This window comes from Triticum urartu, chromosome 3 (assembly GCF_003073215.2).
Source record: "Triticum urartu cultivar G1812 chromosome 3, Tu2.1, whole genome shotgun sequence".
NCBI classification, from domain to species: Eukaryota; Viridiplantae; Streptophyta; class Magnoliopsida; order Poales; family Poaceae; genus Triticum; species Triticum urartu.
Window position 1 is genome coordinate 225,602,378 of NC_053024.1, and position 19,180 is coordinate 225,621,557.

Sequence of the window (19,180 nt, forward strand, 5' to 3'; positions counted from 1 at the left end):
ATTGCAAATAGACGTATTAATCTCGACATGTAGCGAACATGGAGATACATACATTCTGGAATACATCGTACTCAACAGAAATACACCACTATTATAATGAATAGTAATGATGTTGTAAACTTGATGTTCAAGTGATAAAAAAACTTGAATTATATACACCTCAAATTAAATGAGATGTTCTTGTATCAAGTTGCAAGATAATTCAGCAGGGTGAATTAATATTTTGCGAGAGAAAATTTAATCTCAATCGCACAGATTGTTTTGCGAGAGAAGAAAATTCTCAATCGCAAATCAGTACTGAAAAGGTACTGAATTTATCTTTGCAAGAGATAAAAAAATCTCAATTGCAAATAATAGATGTAATTAATCTCAACATGTAAGAAACATGGCGATATATTACATCATCATATTATATATCATCATATTATATGGATACATAGTACTCAACATATTTACACATGGGCCACGTATGGCGTGGTAGTCTCCCAACCTGGTCAAGCGAATGGATAAGAGAGAGCGACGACCGACGAGTGGAGGAAAAAAACCCATCGGCTTCAATATCCAAGATACACACGAGACAGGCGGAGAGTTCCATGGCCGGCCGGCGCCACCTCCACGCGCGCCGCTGCACAGGCGTTCACCAGCGGCGAGAGGAACTCCCGCCGTGCTCGTCCTCGTCCGAGGAACCGCCAGGGAGCAGCGTCCCGGGCGCGACGCCGCTCGCGAGTCCCAGCACGGCGCCCACGGCTGCTCGATGGCGAGGCCGCTGGTGAGTTGGGCTACGGGAGGCCAAGGGCCACGAGGTGGCGACTGGCGACGTGCGCCTGTCCTCGGCAAAGGCGGCGGTCTCGCGGGGGTCGGCGAGGGAAGAGGCGCGGCAGACGTATTCGCATCCACGGCCGTGCAGCCGAGGGAGGCCGACGTGCTGCCCCTCAGGAGGGCAGCCGCCAAGAGGCGACGGGGTCAACGGGCAGAGGCGCGGTTGAGGCGGCCGTGAACACCACCTTCTCCACGGCGGCGATGGGTGATGAAGCGACAGCGGCGAACGTCGTCGCGACAGAGGCATTGCTCTATTCTCACCTTTAGCCTGTTTTGATCCGGTGTTCTCCATCCCTGCTCCATGGCGGACGACGCCGGAGGGGGTGGAGGCGGAGCCCAGGCGGTTGGCGCAGGCGCGACAGCGGCCACGGGCACGGCCGGGCGGCGGCCAGTCGAGGCCGGGCGAAGCGCGAGGAGCGCGGCCACGGCGTGTACGCAGGCGGCGAGGCCACGACGCAGGAGGTCGCGACCATGACTTTGGCTACAGCCGAGCGCACGGGCATGGAGTCGTCAGCCGTTAGCGGAGGCGGAAGAGGGCCGAGGCGGCGAGGACCGTCTCGGCGCAGTTGGTGTTGTGGCCGCGTTCGACGGCGCGGTGGCCGGGTCTTGTGGTGTGGTGGCCATGGCCTGGTGCGGGCTCGGGCGGAGCGCGGGCAGCGGCCACGACGCACAGCCGGGCGTGGGACGTCTTGCGGCGCGGGGCCCGAGGCGGGCTCGGGCGGAGCGCGGGCAGCAGCCACGGCGCACAGCCGGGCGTGGGACGTCTTGCGGCGCGGGGCCCGAGGCGTCGTGTCCGCGGCTGGTGCGCGAAGTCCAGGCCGAGGGCTCTACGACTTCAACGCCTTGTGTTCCATGCCGGCGGCGCCATGCACACAGCCGTCATTCCCGTTTTGTGGCCTAATTGCTTCTCGGCAGAGAAAAGTGCTGATAACGTATTGAGAGTCAATCGTAAACTAATAAGGGATCTGAACAAATGATCAAAAGTCTTTATTGATGATGTACTGGTGCTTATATACAATGGGAAAGGACACAACGGTTTACTAGGGATGCCTCTACGGGAGGCAACTGTCGTGACGGTTCCCACAAACGTGGAACCGCACATCTAATGAAGCAGGGATTATCCCCCTAATAACCGCTGGGTTATTATTTTTAACATTGTATATGGGTTTACTAATTTTCTAAGACAGCATCCGATTCATCCTTACTGAAGGCCAACTCGCAGATGGGTTTACCAAGGCATTGACGGTTCGGACAAAGTGAATTCATGCAACATCTTAACCTTAGTTCATCATGAGAGGTGTACACGTATGAGCTAGAGATAACACCTATATACGCTTACCCATCTTCCTTCTCGATTGACACAAATTTGATGCCTTGCTGTGAGATGGCAAATGCCAGGCAAAATAATATGCGAAGGGTGATGCAAGCTGAGACATTTGTGGCGTAGCATCCATGGTCAAATTCAATTTAAATGAGCAAACTAAATACTTGACCATGCTAGTTTTGAGCATTTCTATATTCGCATCGATACCGAGCTTTCGACCACAGTGCAATCTAGGCAGGATGAAGTAGGAACTAGCAGGGCCGTTTCAGCTCAGGACAAAATCCCAGCATCCCGCTGGCCAAATCACAGAAAAGATAAAGAGGATATAATCCACAAACTGGAGTGCTACGTTCATTACAGTGACAAGTTACTTTACCCACGTCCAGGATCTACCTCACGGACAAGATGCTCCTTCACATTTAAGCCCCCAGATACCAAAACAACTCAACCAGCAGGTACTAATGGAAACCTGCCATCTCTCACCCAACTCTGTTGGACACCGTCTGGTAAATAGATTTGAGCTGAGTATTCCACTTGTCGATGGCTTGATATTTCCGCATTCCCTTTGACCTGAATAAAATTTGCAAATCTGCACCCTCAGAACTTCCTCACAAAGAATATGTCAAGAAAGTAAGTTAGTGGGAGTACGCACCTGTCACCGCATTCTAGCAGCTTGTTCACCTGATCTATGTGGCCTTGGACACGGTTGTCCAGAATCAATGACACCAAGAGCTGCTCAACATCCTTTTCTGGGACATTTAGCTCCTATAAACACAAACAATTGATTCAAACAGTTGATGTTACGATGAACTGCGTCTTTAGCCACTAAATACAAACTGTTGACTGAAACAGTCAATGTTATGATGAACTAAATGTCACACATGACATGATTTACAAAACTGTACTTCCATGCTGCAAAAGAACTGCATTACTTTGCTAGATTTAAGTGCGCACATATGTTATGTTTTGAATTGAACTGGGATGGTTTAGTTAACAAAGAGAACTAAAGAAATGATCAACCGTCATGCTGTATGTCCTGTATAACCCCTTTAAAGCAGAACAAGCACATAAAGTATCATTCATGTTAATTTTGTTATCACGATAAATTGCTTGTGTTCATCTGATGGAGAACAAGCACATATTGTGCATATGAAAAGTGAAATCTGGCTAGCAAAGTGTGGATATGCTGTAAAATATTCACCTGTGAAATGAATGGAATCCTTATTCTTGTGTATGGCTTAATGAGCTTGAGCAGCACTTGAGTTCTGATGTTCTTCAACAAGTCCTCAATGTAATTACGGATAAAAGGATCATCCATTATTGTTCTTCTATTGCTCTGGCAAAAAAACAAGAAAATTACGATGGAATCAGTGAACCAAAAAATATTAGTTTAGGATCGTGGCAGACAAGGAAATGGCATCTGTTCAAGAGCACTGACCTTTAGGATCTTCTCAAATTCCATGATGTCATTCTTCTGGTATGCTGCAATCAAGTTTGTCATTGCGAGGATTTCAGGATCATTTTTGTACCTGCAGAAATTTGAGTTACACAGAGTAATGAAAATCAACCTACAAGACCTAAGAGGGTGTCATCAGAAGTCTTACGGCTTGGCCTCTTGTCCATCAAAGGGATTCACTTCAGACTCCATCAACATATTGGCAAGAACAAGATATCTAATTCGCAGCAAAAGGAAAATTATGATAGGAAATCACAAAGAGTTATACAAAGTTATGAGTTATGACAGAGAAGATGTGCTTATGATAGTACTTGAGACACTGGATTCTCCGTGGATTGCCAGCTTCGTCGTAGTTTTTGAATGCTTCAAAGAAATCAGTCGCTGCGTCCGCCCACTGCCTCTCGGCCATGTGCATCTTCCCACCACATTCACGAATTATACCCATAATTCTTGGATGAGGTATTGCTGATTTAATAGAAAGAGCCCTCTGGTACAATTCCTGCAACAGCACACAGTTCAATTCGGATGGTGCGTTTAATTCTCACACACATGATACTATAAAAAAGAAGCATAATTCTCAATAAGATTGCTCTTGAGCTAGTGTTGCAAAGAATACAAATGATGCATATCAAAATTGCAGGTTTCAGGTTACAAAGCTGAAAAAAGAACCCATTTTCTCCCATGACCGATGATGTGCACAAGATATTACGATCCTGAAAGCTAAGCATATTTCCCTTAAGAAAGAAAGAAAATTATAACTCTATCCAATCCCAGATAACAATGAATGACAAATACCCCCAAAAGAATCAGCTAATAGTTCAGAATCCTTCGATGAAACAAGCCAATAACATCTGAACTTTGTATGCAATCACATAGCATTTAGCTGTGACCACATAATGCTTTACAAGATGACACAGCGAAAAGTAACACAATTGCACACAACAGAAGAGTGAAAGTTAGCTAACAAGTTAAGAAATAATAATGAACGTACACAAGAACTGATAACTGACCTTTAACTTTTTGTTGTTTTTTGTTTCAGTGTACATTTGAATCTCAATAGCATAGACTTCTAGAAGTTGTGTGCCTTTCTTCTGGTCATCAGAACCATCTTCCTTTTGGCAAGACTTATGCAGCTCCTTCAGTATCTGTCAGTAAAAGGATATATGTGAATTAAATGCATAAAGACTAAGGAATGAAGGAAGCAAGTAATCGGTAATGACAAGAAGAACATATCTAATCACCTTGCTCATGCGACCATACTCCCCCATGTCGAACCAAATTTTGCAAAGCTTCAGGTTTGTCTTAAACCATAATCTCTGCACAACAAACAATGATAATACATGAAGACTAATCGTTTGGTATATCATAATATTTTCCTAGCTTTAATAATACAACAAACGTAACCTCATTTTTTGCCTCTTCAAGAGCTTTAAGTGTTGTCTGGTAGAACTCTTGCAGAAGATTGAAGTGCTGACTAGCAGATCCAGAAACAAAATCCATTATGTTGTTTATACATTTCTCACTGTAGTTACGTGTCACAGCAGATTTTATGTATGTCAACATCTCTCTGTAAGCATCCATCATTTCTTTGTACTTCCCCAGCTTATAATAAAGCTTCACAGTTTGTTTGAGAGCCTTGAATCCCCTATGAATGAACATATATATAATTAAAAGATAAAAATTAGACACCTCAACATAAATGTTTATTTATGCAACAGCTAAATTCACTGAGGAAACAGTGTGGCTGAGGAGTTATAATTCAACTAGACTGATTAAATATTGTCTTTGTTACTTCACTGGAAGCATGGGTCAAGGCACTCAATTTTACAAAGTAATGTCCAATTAATAGAGGACAATACCAGTCCTGACCAAGAACTGCCTGTAACAGGCACTGAACATGTCAACAAAAGGAGCCTAGCTTTCAAGGAATTGACCAATAACCTAACAAATAGGCATGAAAAGTGTTCAGTATATTAAGATGGTAGAGTTCCACTGACTCCTATGTGAAAATTTTAGCTGGTTTTCTAGCATTCTATTTGCTGCCTCTTTTCATATTCTTCAATCTGTCGTTAATCTAACTGCTACTAGCCTCAGCTAGACTACAGTGACCTGGAAATGGACTCCCACCAAATAAATGATGAATAGACGCACCGAGGTCCTCAGGACAAACTAATAATCTAATACACCGCACAGTTTAAGGTTGTTTCGCATATCTTCTGTTGCTTAACAGCAGCTACTGCCTAGTGAAAATACTGATTAACGAAATAAAAACATTCATCCAAGTGTGTAAAAGCTTCCAAAATCCAACAAAAAAGTAATTCTTCAGTAAGAGTTCCACTTGCGGCACAAGCTATTTCATATCAGGCCAAGTCCCAATGACTCCATTTTATGACCTAAATTTATCCACAACCAACGCTTGGTCCTAACTGATAGGCCCACAATACATGTGACAGCTTGTGGGCAAAGCATATAATCTACACACCCAACATCTTAATGCCTCAAGCTCCAACCTTAAGGATAACAGATAGTAGCACAGATATCAGATAGGACACTTTATAGACTTGAGCATTCATATTGTGCTGGAGCAAACATAGGGAAATTGCAGATAAAACAGAATAATGCAACAGAATAGGTAAAAATGCTAACCATTCCGCCTTTTCAGGCTCCATGCGAACTACAGCATCAAAACCAGCAAGTGCACCCTCCGGGTCTGTCTCAACCATACCTGCAGAAGGATACTCATTCAACATCATACCGTGCAGCAACATATGCATAACACCATCAACCACTACAATGTGTTAGATTAATGAATTGTAAATTTGCTTACATTTCATAGATAAATAACTGTATGTTGCCTAAAGTGCACAAAATAGGACAACCATAATCCTAGTATTTAAGTTCTGCCATATTAAAAGACCAGTCCAAAAAAAACTTAGTTTCCATTTAGAGTAAAGCCGCTATTTTATTTTGATCCATCTGCTAAAAAAAGATGACCATATGTTAAGTCCCTTACATGTAGAAAACAATAAAATTATCCTAACCCAAACAGTCTTTCATATATAAAATTATCCCTTACATGTAGAGCGATGGGGAGAGTGAACAAGACAGAGAGAGGTTGGGTGGGTTCTGTGCGTGGCAGGTGTGTGGGGTCCACCCTGACGACTGAGGTGACAATAATCTCTCTGTCATCTCTTTTCTCTCTTTGCACAGATCTCGATAGCAAGTAGTGGATGGTGGAGATAGCATTAGCCTAGGTAGTGGTCAATATCAGATATATTATCTATCTCTATATGTGTGTGTGTGTGTGTGTGTGTGTGTGTGTTAAGGTAAACAAATAAACTAATAGAGTAGATGCGAAATATGACAATAGTATAAACAACTGAACACAGTGATGTGGCATCTTCCATTAAAATAAGTGTAGTGTATGAAAATGAAATACCAAAATACATTTGATAAAGAAACATACTTTCATGTAAAATCAGATGTGCAGACTCAATGCATATGCATTTCTTTTTTCATTTTAGAAGAACATACAAGTTTCTTTGGAAGCATCTTCGTTAGTGTAACAAATATGTTACAAAATTGAAAATAGAATGTTTCTTAAAAGGCATCTGCCGGAAAAAGTAGAGCATTAAGCTTTTAGCAGGATCCCAGGCCTTTGCAAAAGTGGTAGGACAGCCAAGACACTGGTTGGAAGAGAGGCATCAGATTGATCACATTCTGCTTCCTAGTGTCAATGATGGCTAAGAAGATCCAGATATAGTCCTGGATCTAAGAGAGGGAAGAAATAAAGGTAGCAGGATATCGAGGAGGTGGCTAGGGCATCACAGTGGCTAGCAAGTATCTTCCCATTCTATACGACCAAGTTTCCCGAACATTTGTCTATCGCAAGCAAGTACTAGTACATACCAGCCTCTTCCTATATAATTTACGTAGAAACACAGGAAAAATCATTTGAAAAGTCTATAAGCTTAAACTTGAACTAGTTTCAACCTGAGTCCAGCACATTGCACCGTGACGGTATTTAGTCACAAATCACAAAACAAGAATCTTATATATATAAACAACTGGCGAAATTTATAAGCAGCCTAATTCAGTTAGAATGCTAGAAAACACTACAGAATTCTCAAATCAAAGAAAGGGAAAATCCTCAGAGTACCGAAGGCGTTATTTGGATAGGTAGTATATACAAAACCAGATCTCCACAAACCAGGGAAATGGTATAAAAAACTAAAATCCTGTTTGGCAACTCCAACTAATCCGTGAATATAGAAAACTTAGCTTTACAAAAACTCAGATTTCAGGTATATTCAATAAACACGATTTACATAAACTGGATTCCAACGGAGTCCTGCAGGCCGGAGGGGACGCGAGAAGCAGCAGGCAGCAGAGTCAGTTCAGGGGGATGACGAACTCGGGGACCATCGGAAGCCCTCGCCGGCAGCTGCGTTCAGAATTAGTGGAGGTCAGAGGGGAAGTGACCCAAGGAAGGATCAATGCAGGGGAGGGCGACGACCTCGGGGGCCAACAGAGGCCGCACGCGGAGTTGGTCAAGGCCTGGGGGGGGGGGGGGCAAGAAGTAGCCCAGGGAGGCCGCCAGAGACCAGGGGAAGCGTCCACCGGAGGTCGCAAGCGGAGTCATGGTGGCCGGAAGGAAGGACAGCACCAGTCTGGACTGTGGATTCATACCTACGATGTCGAGCGTGGAAGTCTCGTCAATGGGAAAGTAAGGAAGGTCACGGGCGAGGTAGGATAAGGCTAATGTTTGCTATCCAAACACAAAACTCTACAGACCTAGTTTATTAATTTCTAACCCAAACAAAGTTTTCTGTAAACACGTTTTTCACATAAAGGATAGCAAAACCGGTTTTCATAGAAATCAGCTAAAAACTCATTTTCTATATCCCATCACTAATCCTCAGTATCCAAACAACCACTAAGAGGGCAGGAAAGGGAAGATGTTAGGCTTAATCTGGTATTGTGGTGGTCATTGATAAATGATAACTATAAAGATGAAGATTTTTTTCATAAATACTATTTCGATTCTCTCTTACAATTTGAGAGAACAGTTAGTTCAACTAATATGGAAAAACAAAGAGATGGAGAACAGATAGTTCATATACTATTGCAGAACTGAAGAATGAAGTGTGTGGCAGTCAGAATGAAACTCTTGATTAAAGCAATGAGAAGGGTAGCAGAGTCTTCCTATCCTTGCTTCAAAATATATACGAAGCCACATTGTCCGTACTTCTACGGCAGCTTGGGTTATTAAGTTAAATGGTAACAGACTGCCCGCAATTAACTTGCATATCCATTAGTTGCTTATTTTCCTTTTAGTCGAGACAGAAGTGTTCGCCGGAACAAACTTTAGCTGTTAACTGCGAAAGGGCACGATAGGACTAAGACAAACCACACACCGGTGAGCTACTTGGCCCAACAAGCGCCACACGGGCATCAATTCGACAAACAGATTTGTTCCCAAAGCAAAATTAGATTCTAGCTATTCATTCGATGTCCTTACTAAAAGGCACTTCACACTTACGGGACATACCTCGCAGCTAAACTGGCAACTGCACAGTACAAACAAAGGCGATCACCATACATCAAAATTCAAAACGGAACCCCACTACCAGTACAAAACGACGATGCACGAGGAAGTTGGACTAATAATACTCCAATCGAGATTTCTCATAGTAACAGGACCGCTACTCGAAACAGGGATAGGGATCACCAAGGGAAGTAAAATTGGCACAAGGAACCAAACCTTTGGAGTTGTAGTACTGGTTCTCGATGTCGACGTCTTGCTCCTCCGGCTCGTCGTCCGAATACTCGAAACCGTAGTCTTCCATGTCTGCATCTAACCATCGGCACCACGCGCACCAAGAAACAGGAAACGATCACGGAAAGAAACCCTCGTAAGAGAGAGAAACAGCGACAATCCAGACCGTGGGGAATCGAGAAGATGAAAACGGAGGGCACTAAATGCGGGGGTAGGGTTTACCTGAGCCCATGACGGCGGTGAAGAGGCGACTCGAGCGGCAATGGAGGGTCGGGGGCGAGAGCTAGGGTTTGCGAAAGAGGAGTTTGCGGAGCGGATGCGAGGGGAGAGGAGGAAAACGGGGAAGAGAGGGGAGGACAAGTTTTGCGAGCTGGCCCCTCGGAAGCTGCGGGCAACCCTCAAAAGGCAAAAATAATAATCATTCCGGCTGCTATTTCCATCTTCAGATGCGATTCAAGTTCCATATGTAACTTGTTCTTGATTATCAATACCGAGGCACCAAACACACACAATCCACACTTTCAACATCTACTCACAAAGCACACCTCTACTAGAGTTCCATTTGAGTTAAAAGAAAAGAAAAAACAAGCGTCCACAAACTTCAAGATTATTCGCGGATAAAGCATCCTAAGCAGCATCTCATCCCCACTCTCTTCTATCAACAGAAGTCAGTATGACAGGTTAGATACTACCTAGTCAACTCCCATTGTCTTATGAGCAAAGTCATATATCATATATATACCAAGGGGGAGGCACGGCAAGGCCGCCACTAGTAGCCTCCCCTAGTTAAAGCACCAGCCCACTTCCGCGAAGGACAGGGCGTCGTTATATTCACGACGCCCATGCAAAGAACGTGCATATGGCCCGCCTCGTGACGGTCCAGTTGCCGCATCCATAGAAATGCCTTCCCTGCATCGGACCCGGTTTGCGTACAGTGTTCGGCCTGCTCGGTGCTCCACAGAAGCAAACCTGTCCAGCGGCCTTGCCGGCATATGGGTGAGCATGGAGATGAGGTCCCAACATCTCCTTTGCCTTGTGCTGCTGCAACAGGGTGAGGTCTGGAGAACGGTCAGGGGATGGGGATGGCTGGCACGTTATTGCCAGCGGGGAAGGTTGCTGCCACACAAGCGAGTTGGTGATGGAGAACTTGAATCCCCTGTGCATCAACAGCGCAAGGAGGCGAGCAGTATTGCGAGCGTCGTCAAGCCCACAGTGGGCACGACCCTCCCACGTCAGACCAGCCAACTGAACTGCATCCTTCAAGTTGCACCGAACACCCCCATAGACTTCTTGGAAAGGGACCTTCAAGTTGATCCACCTGATCAAATATTGTGAATATTAGAGTCAAGACCAGGATAACTTGTTCTCTCTAAATACACAACATAGGGACTTGACCCGCAGAGGCTTAATACACGACTCATTTAATGAGATGGCAAATAAAAATACAAGCATATTACCATTTATAGAAGATTATTTACTGATTATCAATTTATCGTCATGCATGAGAAATCATATCCCTGGAAAAATCAGTTGCATATGGACAAAGACCCATCGATCCATTTAATCACTTATTATATAGCATATAAACAGCAAGTGACATAATAAATGAACACTGCATATATTTCAACTATTTCAAAATCTTTCCGAATAGCATATATCTTCTTCTATAGGATCAACATGGAACAAAGGATTTTGAAAGGAAATGTAGGGTATTGCATCATTCCGTGCAAGCTTATTGCATTCCAAAGAAGCCCATACAGTTTATAAATTCATGATGGTGATAGCAGAACATTTAATATCCAAATGCCAGACAATATTAAATAGTGGAAAACAAATAACAGTTTTTTTAAGAGCAAAAAGAACAGGGCAACCTAAAACTCTTAAGCTGTATTTGATTTACTTCATCAGTTAGATCAAAAGAGAATAAGGGCTACCTGGATTATTATTGATTTGAACAGTCTTAAGTGCACTGCTAAGCACCTCTAACTTGGTTTAGAATTGGCCTTCTCCATGGTCCATGATAGTGTTTGGTTGGGGCTGGGGGTGAGAATGAGCATCCACGGGAGGATCAACTCCAAGCCCCCACCAAGTTTTTTATTGGTCAAATCGTATCAACCCGTCCAGGACAGGAGTACAGCTGCATGTTGAACTATAAGATGCTCCGTACGACAGAGTGAAACATCCTGCGTCCAACAAGAAAAGGCCCCTACGGCGCTCTACATGAGCGTAGAGCGACACGCGGGAGGCAAACCCTACCCGCCGGCAAACCATCCCATCCCCCCCCCCCCCCCCCCCCGCCGGGTTAAGTCCGTGTGGGCAGCGGCCACGGCACGGCATCTCCTCTCGCGCGAGAGGGCACCGACGTGTGGGGGTAGGGGCTCGGTGTGGTGGCCATGGTGAGGCAGCGTGCAGGAATCTCGCATCATGGCCACGGGGCGGCGGCTCCAGGCAGGTGTGTTGCGGTGTGATGCACGGTCCGTGCTCTACTATGGGACGGTGAGCGGCGATTCAACTGACGCTTGATGCTGCGGTGAGCAGCAGCGGAGGCCCTGGGCATGTTAGACCGTGTGGCCGTACGACCACAAATGGTGGTCTGCAACAAGCGCCCCCCCCCCCCCCCCCCCCCCCCTCCTAGTTGTGCCCTCCTCATCCTGGTGGCGCCTTCTGGTGACGTGGTCTCGGAGCATGCGGCCTTGGCCCTCTGCCTCCGGTTGGCGGGCCTCCCACCCCGGCATGGGCTTGTTGCGGGTTTGGTGCTTAGCGTAGCTACGAGAGGCGATGTTGGTGGCTTCGCTGATGGGAGTGGAGGATGCCAGGGTAGCAGCCACGGACGTTGCTTCTAAGATCTGTGAAGGTAGAGACCAGGAAGGGGTGGGAGGAGGGGGGTCAGAATGCATCACGGTGGTGGTTCTATGTGGGGGAGCTATGCCACGATGCCTTTAGGGTGATCGTTCGGGCTGCTAGGGCGGTTGGAGGTCGCCCTAGGTCTTGGTGCACGGTACGGTTGTGGTTTCTGATTTATCGACCAGTGGGCTGCGAGACGGTCAGTTCGCGAGGCGTTGCCGTGTGGGCGGTGGATGTCAGGGTGGTGAAGTAGGATCTGCAGGGAGTGGAGGTTTGTTGGATGTCGAGGTGGCAGCACCATATTGTTCAGTTTGTCAGGGTGGAGGTTTGTTGGACGTCAGGGTGGCAGCACCAGATTGTTGCAGTTTGTCAGGGTGTCGAAGGCTGCGCATTGTTCTTGAGGCACGCGTCCTTCGCTACCTGTGACGGGGCAGCCCAATCCTGCTCCTCTTTGCGGATTCGTTTCTTTCTCCAATGGTGGTGGCGCTCGCGGTTTGGTGGTCGGTGCTTGGTGAGGCATCTTCCTGCTACTCCCTGGGTGTGCCATGCTGGATCTGGCCTTGCTTCGTGGAGGGTGACGAGGAGTTCTCATCAGTGTGGCAGATGTTTTCCTTCATGGGCTTCAGTTTGGCATGTTGGTGTATTTGGTGTCGCGCATGTTCTCTGCCTCCATCGCATTGTCATCCGGTGGGAGCTTCATGCCCTTTGTATATGGTTTTCACCCGGTTTTCCCTAATTAACCGGGCAGCTCTCTTCTTCTATATGAAATGCTGGAACACCCCTATCCCTCTCGATGTGTTACTCGCAAAAAAAGATACAATGAAATCTACAGAACCAGCCCGTACATCTTTGTTAACAGCATATGATTAGATACAGATTGCAATCAACTTCTTAATCAAAGTATCAGTCAAACTGGCCTATTCCCATAGTACAAAAGCTACTAAACTTAATCCAATCTCATTTTGGGGCCTTCAAGCATCCGAAATAACACCACGGTAATTGACAATGAAGAAATAATAATAAATACCACACCCTCCTAACTTTTCAACGAGTATTTTGACAGGCAGACAGATAATAAAGATCTAAAGTTGGGAAAATCACCAGGGAACCATGGCATGTGTGATTAGTGATGAATAAATGCTTATGGAAGACGATAATATAATCATATAAATAAGCAATCCAGAGAAGAATAGAAGAGCATTACTATGCATTCACGCCATAGTATTTTCGACATGATTTTTTAAATAGGCCTATTAAAATGAAATGAGGGAGTACGTCACACTCACACACATGTTAAGTCAAAACAAAACATGGTACCAAAGCTATAGCCATACATAGGTGAGATATATGTTACCTGTTGAAATAAGGGGGCTTCCTGATTCTCTTGAACCTGCATTCTGATTCCAGCATCACACGGCAATCCCAGTTGGACCAGGTCACAACAGCGAAGTTCTTGTGCTTTATTCCTTTGTCCTCTAACCATTTATCATGCATGAGCAAGGCTTCACTTAGAGGTACACCTCTGTCCACCTAGACATGTATAAACAAAAACAGTATTACTGACCAAATACACAAGTCAAACTGTTGGTCATACATTACAACACTCTCTTTAACAAGGGCAAAAGATGACTTATCAAAGTGGCACTTTTCACATTGTAGATCATAAAACTATGTGAAAATGACAGGTTTACAAAACCATATACAGTTCTCTTTTGTGACATAGGGATTTTACTTAACAGATGTTGACTTTTGACAGCTCACGCCGACATTCAAATTATAATTTATTAGAAATAAAAATAGAAGGTAAACTATGAACATCATCGGCTAACCTTATGCTTGCTAAGAAAGCTAATGTATTGTGACCAAAAGGTAATGTGCTAAGTTTCTCTCACAGAAGGGTAACTACGCTTCTATACAGTCCGTTTATCAGTGTCTAGTCAACTAATGCCCACATCTCACCATGAACACGCAGGCCAAGTGCCTAGTTATTTTCCCAACATCCGCATCAATGTTTTTTTTCGAAAAAACGCATGAGAGCGTGCGTTTCATTTCATTGAAAAGAGAGAGTTGTAGTTACATTCCTCCTAGGAGGCGAATACAGTTTTTGAATTAATGGACATCCCATGTCTGGGGGTAATGGCTCTGAGCCCTAGTGCGCCCGCGCTTGCCCAAAGGGAGGCCTCTTCCTTGATCTTCGTTAGCAGGGCGTTCACCGATGGGCGCGCTCCGTTGAAGACGCAGTCATTGCGGTGCTTCCATATCATCCAGGGGACGAGGAGGGTCATGGTACCCAGGCCCTTGCGCATGGGCGTTGAGGCGGATTGTCGTGCCGATTGCCACCACTCCAGGAGTGAGGGCTCTTTGTCTGTCGGGGTACACGGGATCCGTAGCCAGCACAGTGTCTCGTGCCAGGTCTGCCGGGCGAAGGGGCATGCGAGGATGAGGTGGTGCATGGTTTCAGGTGCCTGGTCGCAGAGGGGGCATCGTGCGGGGTGTTGCAGCCCGCGGCAAGCAAGGCGGTCTGCAGTCCAACATCTGTCGAGGTGGGCAAGCCAGTGGAAGAAACGGACGCGCGGAGGCGCCCAGTTTTTCCAAGTGAGCTTCCAGGTATCAATGTTGGACACAGAAACAGAATATCTAAGAATTCCTTTTCAAAATGTTATATTATCTTATATCGTTGGATCTACAGATAATATCCATCCAAATTGCTTCGCTCTACAGATGGCTCAGGGAAGCTGTTTGCTCAAACAGTCAAAGGGCAGCATTGGCCATCACTCATTATCCACATTGTCCCATCAGCATTCAGTTTCGACCTCGGACTGTTGAGTAACAAACACCATACCTTCTTCTTTTTCTTTTTTCTTTTTTTTGCAAGGAGACACCATCTTTTTAGAATGTTCATAATAGCAAATGACATCTACATAAGGTCAAACAAAGGTCTGCAAAACCCGTAGTGCCCTGATGATACCAGTAGTTGTCCGCATTGGCTGTGCACATGACCCAAGGTCAGAGTTACTCACATGAAGCACCTATTAGAACATGATTATTAAGGTGATTGACCCTTTTTCATGAGAGTAGCTAAAACCTTGGTATGGTACATTTTGTTTGTCTAATTTGGGAAATTTCTCAAGGAAACCAATTTCATGAATCATCTCATAAAACCAGCTTTGATAGGTGGCGTACACCACCATTCAGCACTCCTATATTAACTTGAGAACTACATGGACCAAAAGATATGAATACAACACATTGTTTCTATTGGTTATTTAGTTTACACCCTCATACTTTGATGCCAGGACCTTGTTTGGTCTCAGGCCTATGAAATCAAGCAACTAGGCATCAACTGCAGTAGCCTCAATGGTTAATCCCACCTGATTAATGTACAGAAAGAGAAATGCAGAAAAAGGGAGACATGAGCCTGCTTCACAACAGCGTAATCGGAGCTCTGGCCCCGGCCCTGGTGTGTTGCCGTGGCACCCAGCTTTGGCCAGTGGCCACCACCATGTTAAATTTCTGTAGCCAGACAAGTCGAAGGCCCATTGCTCCACTGAAAGGCCTGTGCCCCTTTCCAGCTCTAGCTGCCGCCAGATTGATCATGGGGTTTGGCACTATTTTCTCGTTGGAGACAATTGGAACAGTATTGCTTGTGGATTCAGGTTCCTTTATTTCCTATGTAACCAACTGGATCCAGTATTGGTTGAGAAAGCTTTCATATTTTTTCCTTCCGGAAAGAGTTTGAAAGTGTGATTTGCCAAAAGCAGGAAGTGAACTGCTCAGTTATACATTACAAAGTTGAAATTATGAATGCCAGAGATCACTTGGTATTATTATTAAATTATAAAATCCTAAGAAGCAAATTACTAAACACCAGATTAGAGAGAATAACTGAAGAAGAGTGATTCAGTGAAGTTTTCCAAAATTAGCAATGAAACAAAGTCTGTATCGAACTCACACGAGAAATCTAGCCGTGAGATCTAGAAAGCATGGCATGGGCAACCGACTGGACACTGATGAAGATGTGACTACTTTGAAGGGCCTATGTCGGATAATGGTGGAATTGGCCAGTAAACGATGAGAAGAACAACTACTGCCACTGTGCCACATGTATGTACTATGGAAGTACAGAGTGCAAGCTGTATTTATCCTGGTTAGCATCTAGAATAAATATATATTTTGGCTTACGGAAAATGCCCAATTGGATATGTAGCTTAGAATTTCATTTAAAAATCCATAGAAAATGTACAAACGAAGCTAGTTTCCATGTGTGTACATAATTGACACTAGCATGAAAGCTCATTTGGTTTCTGCCATATGCTCTATAATTATACTGCATAGATGATTGCTTACTAAGTCAAGCTACTCACTAATGGAATCATGTTGAGAACTAGTAATAAGTAATTGCTGACTATAATTATCAAACATATGAATATTCAAAAGCAAGAATAGCTCTAACCTGAATCTGTTGTATACCGGTAAGCTCCTTGCAGAAGTCAGTCAAATTTTGATGATATGCTGGTCGAACATATGTTTGAAAGGAAGCTTCTAATTGTCCCGTTGCACTGTTAACCAAGACAGATGGAAACTCAATGATCTCTTGTGGATGTGGATTATTCTCCTTGTCACAGGTTGCTTCAAAGTCAATAACCACAAAATATTGAAATTCCTGAAGTTGTGCATCATGAGGGTAACCTTGAGGGAGCATCTTCAAGGGGAACTGAACTCTTCTCTCAATGGGGAAACAGGTATCCCTATTTATCTGATAAAACTGATTGTCAAATCCATAAGGTTGTGGCTGCCGCAGGATTTGGTAATCAGAATAAACATGCGGCCAGGCATAAAATTCCTGGCGGTAGAAGGGTCTGCCAAATCCTTGATTTGGGAGAGGAGATGCCCCCCATACTTTATCTTCTGCAATACTATCATTCTTTTTTTCATTATTCTCAGGAAATCCTTCAATGCCACCTCTATGTTCTTGAGGGTTATACTGAGAAATATTTGGCTTGAGACACCCTGGAGATGCCTCGTTATTAACTTGCATTTCCTCTGCATTGATAAAAGTAGATAAGAATAAGATAGAACTAATATAGCAAGGTAAGACAGTACATGGAGTTTAGGAAAACAGTTAGCTTGCACATATAACATGATAATTTTCAATGAACCTTTTAGGGACCAAAATGATACCGAGAACACCATATTTGTTATAAGCAGATAATGGCTGAAGCAATTGGCTAAGCTCAAAGCAACATACAAATGTCACAATTAAAGACAGAATCAGAAAAGAAAGATGAAAACCTGATGGTCAATTGTAACGATGATTAGTTAGCAGCTATAGACATTCACTATCTAGAAAAGTGTAGCATGAATTTGTTCCAGTCAAATGGATATCACGGCATGTACTCAAAATACAGTAGCTAGAGGCCTTTGGCAGAAGAAGTGAGAAATTTTATGTTTCAGTTGGTTCTATGTTCTTACACTTTTTTTCCTACGACAAGTGCCGTGGAATTTAGGAGGAAAGGAACAACCGAACAAGTAAATGAAACCAACTACAGGGGGCCATCCTAAACCAGCTTAACCGAAAACCCTTTAATAACAATAGCTCAAACGCAACACTCTTAACTCTGCCCATAAACAGATCTTATAGAAACATAAATATAGCAGCCTTTAGCACTATCACCAGTGCATTAGCCTTTGCTACTCGTCAATTTATAGAACACACACCTTTTGCTGCGGAGGAGGACTACGTTGCTACCACGTGATGTCAGCCAAGGGCGGATTTCAGTTTACACTGGTCCGAACCAGACATGACTGCTGACAGAAACTACAAGCACTAACCAAATGCGCCATCCGTTTTTAGCAAAAAAAATCCACAGTAGCACGTAGCAGTGAGTAGCAAAATTCAACTGCGGATATGCCCCTGTGACCAGCTCATGCCTAAAAAACTTGCTGACAGCCGAACAAGCACCACATCCAATGTTACCCAGAATTGCAACGGAGGCACACTAAATCCCCCGAAGGAGAGGGGTTTGGCCTAGTGCCCGTCGTCCCCACCAAAAATTGCCTCGAAAACCTCGGAAAAATCGCAGCTTTGCCCGCGCCGCCACTGGACAGTGGAGAAGAGGGAGGGAGGGAGATCAAGATCTAGAGGGAAGGGAGGATCTGACCTGCGCGTTGGTGATCAATCATGGCCGTGGGCGTTAACGCAGCGCTGCACCATCCGGATCAGAACTCCCCCCCGCGTCACACGACCTGATCGATCCCCCCCGGGAGAAAGAAAAGGAAAAAATAAGAGAAATCAGCAGATCAGCAGATCAGCGCGTGCGACGGCGAGATCGAGCAAGAGAGATAAGAGGCGTGAATCCGGCTTTTGTCCGCGCACTCACGCACGTACGTACATGTGACTGCGAGAACCAGAGCGGGAGGGAAGAACAGAGCGGCCACCACCCGACGACCCACCCCCTCTCTCCTCTATACCCTCCTCTCTGCCTATCCCAGCGACGGGTCGGACGGGGATCGGGTGCAACTGCCCAACAGCGCGTACGGGTCAGGGACCCAATGGTGGCGCGACACGCTGGTTTTGGGGCCTTTTCGCGGCTCCGGTATCGGCCGGCGGTATAGTGTGCCCAAGGAAAAGGCTGGAACGGCGTATCGGCGTCACCACCGTCCAGATCGGTGATTCATTTTAAATTTTTTTAGAGAAATCCTTATTTGACCTTTTCTTAAATTTTGCTTTTTTTTTGCTAAAAAACTTCTTTTTTCCTTTTTTGACACTTAAACTTCATTTTGTTCCTTATGAGACACTTTCATCCATTATTCCATCCAACGATATTAAATAGCATGTACAAAGACAATTTTACCCCTGGATAGTATGTCGCCAAGAAAGAGAATAGAAGGAGCGTGAATATGAATGAACGTAAGTGTTACATGTTGGAGACCTCACGTTTAAATATTCATATCCACC

The 19,180-nt window shown here is 44.7% G+C and overlaps 2 protein-coding genes across 3 annotated transcripts; both read right to left on the reverse strand.

The window, feature by feature from the left end:
- Positions 1–2,413: 2,413 nt before the first annotated feature.
- Positions 2,414–9,757, reverse strand: LOC125543689 (COP9 signalosome complex subunit 2). Of its 2 annotated transcripts, none has more exons than XM_048707142.1 (12): positions 9,601–9,757; positions 9,364–9,456; positions 6,246–6,324; positions 5,004–5,244; positions 4,841–4,915; positions 4,610–4,744; positions 3,911–4,098; positions 3,748–3,816; positions 3,582–3,672; positions 3,345–3,479; positions 2,796–2,908; positions 2,414–2,713 (listed from the first exon to the last, which is right to left on the reverse strand). In XM_048707142.1, exons 1-12 carry the CDS (start codon positions 9,608–9,610, stop codon positions 2,623–2,625), a joined length of 1,320 nt encoding a protein of 439 aa, XP_048563099.1. In that variant the 5' UTR covers positions 9,611–9,757; the 3' UTR covers positions 2,414–2,622. The 2 variants fall into 2 exon arrangements, with proteins under 2 accessions (XP_048563099.1, XP_048563100.1); XM_048707143.1 differs by having other exon boundaries at positions 9,364–9,450; positions 9,601–9,752.
- A 25-nt stretch (positions 9,758–9,782) lies between these two features.
- LOC125543690 (ERI1 exoribonuclease 2-like) lies at positions 9,783–18,772 on the reverse strand. Its single transcript, XM_048707144.1, has 5 exons — positions 18,615–18,772; positions 18,384–18,468; positions 16,676–17,265; positions 13,577–13,752; positions 9,783–10,696 (listed from the first exon to the last, which is right to left on the reverse strand). Exons 2-5 carry the CDS (start codon positions 18,403–18,405, stop codon positions 10,210–10,212), a joined length of 1,275 nt encoding a protein of 424 aa, XP_048563101.1. The 5' UTR covers positions 18,406–18,468; positions 18,615–18,772; the 3' UTR covers positions 9,783–10,209.
- Positions 18,773–19,180: the final 408 nt, after the last annotated feature.

Excerpts from the sequence above, each read along its gene's own strand:
- LOC125543689 (XM_048707142.1), bottom strand. Across the intron at positions 4,745-4,840 it reads AGTATGGTCGCATGAGCAAG|ATACTGAAGGAGCTGCATAA; the intron begins GTGATTAGATAT and ends TTTTACTGACAG. Across the intron at positions 3,480-3,581 it reads AATTTGAGAAGATCCTAAAG|AGCAATAGAAGAACAATAAT; the intron begins GTCAGTGCTCTT and ends TTTTTTTGCCAG.
- LOC125543690 (XM_048707144.1), bottom strand. The coding sequence starts at position 18,405 with ATGATTGATCACCAACGCGCAG. Across the intron at positions 13,753-16,675 it reads CCGGTATACAACAGATTCAG|GTGGACAGAGGTGTACCTCT; the intron begins GTTAGAGCTATT and ends ATACATGTCTAG. Across the intron at positions 10,697-13,576 it reads AAGCCCCCTTATTTCAACAG|GTGGATCAACTTGAAGGTCC; the intron begins GTAACATATATC and ends ATATTTGATCAG.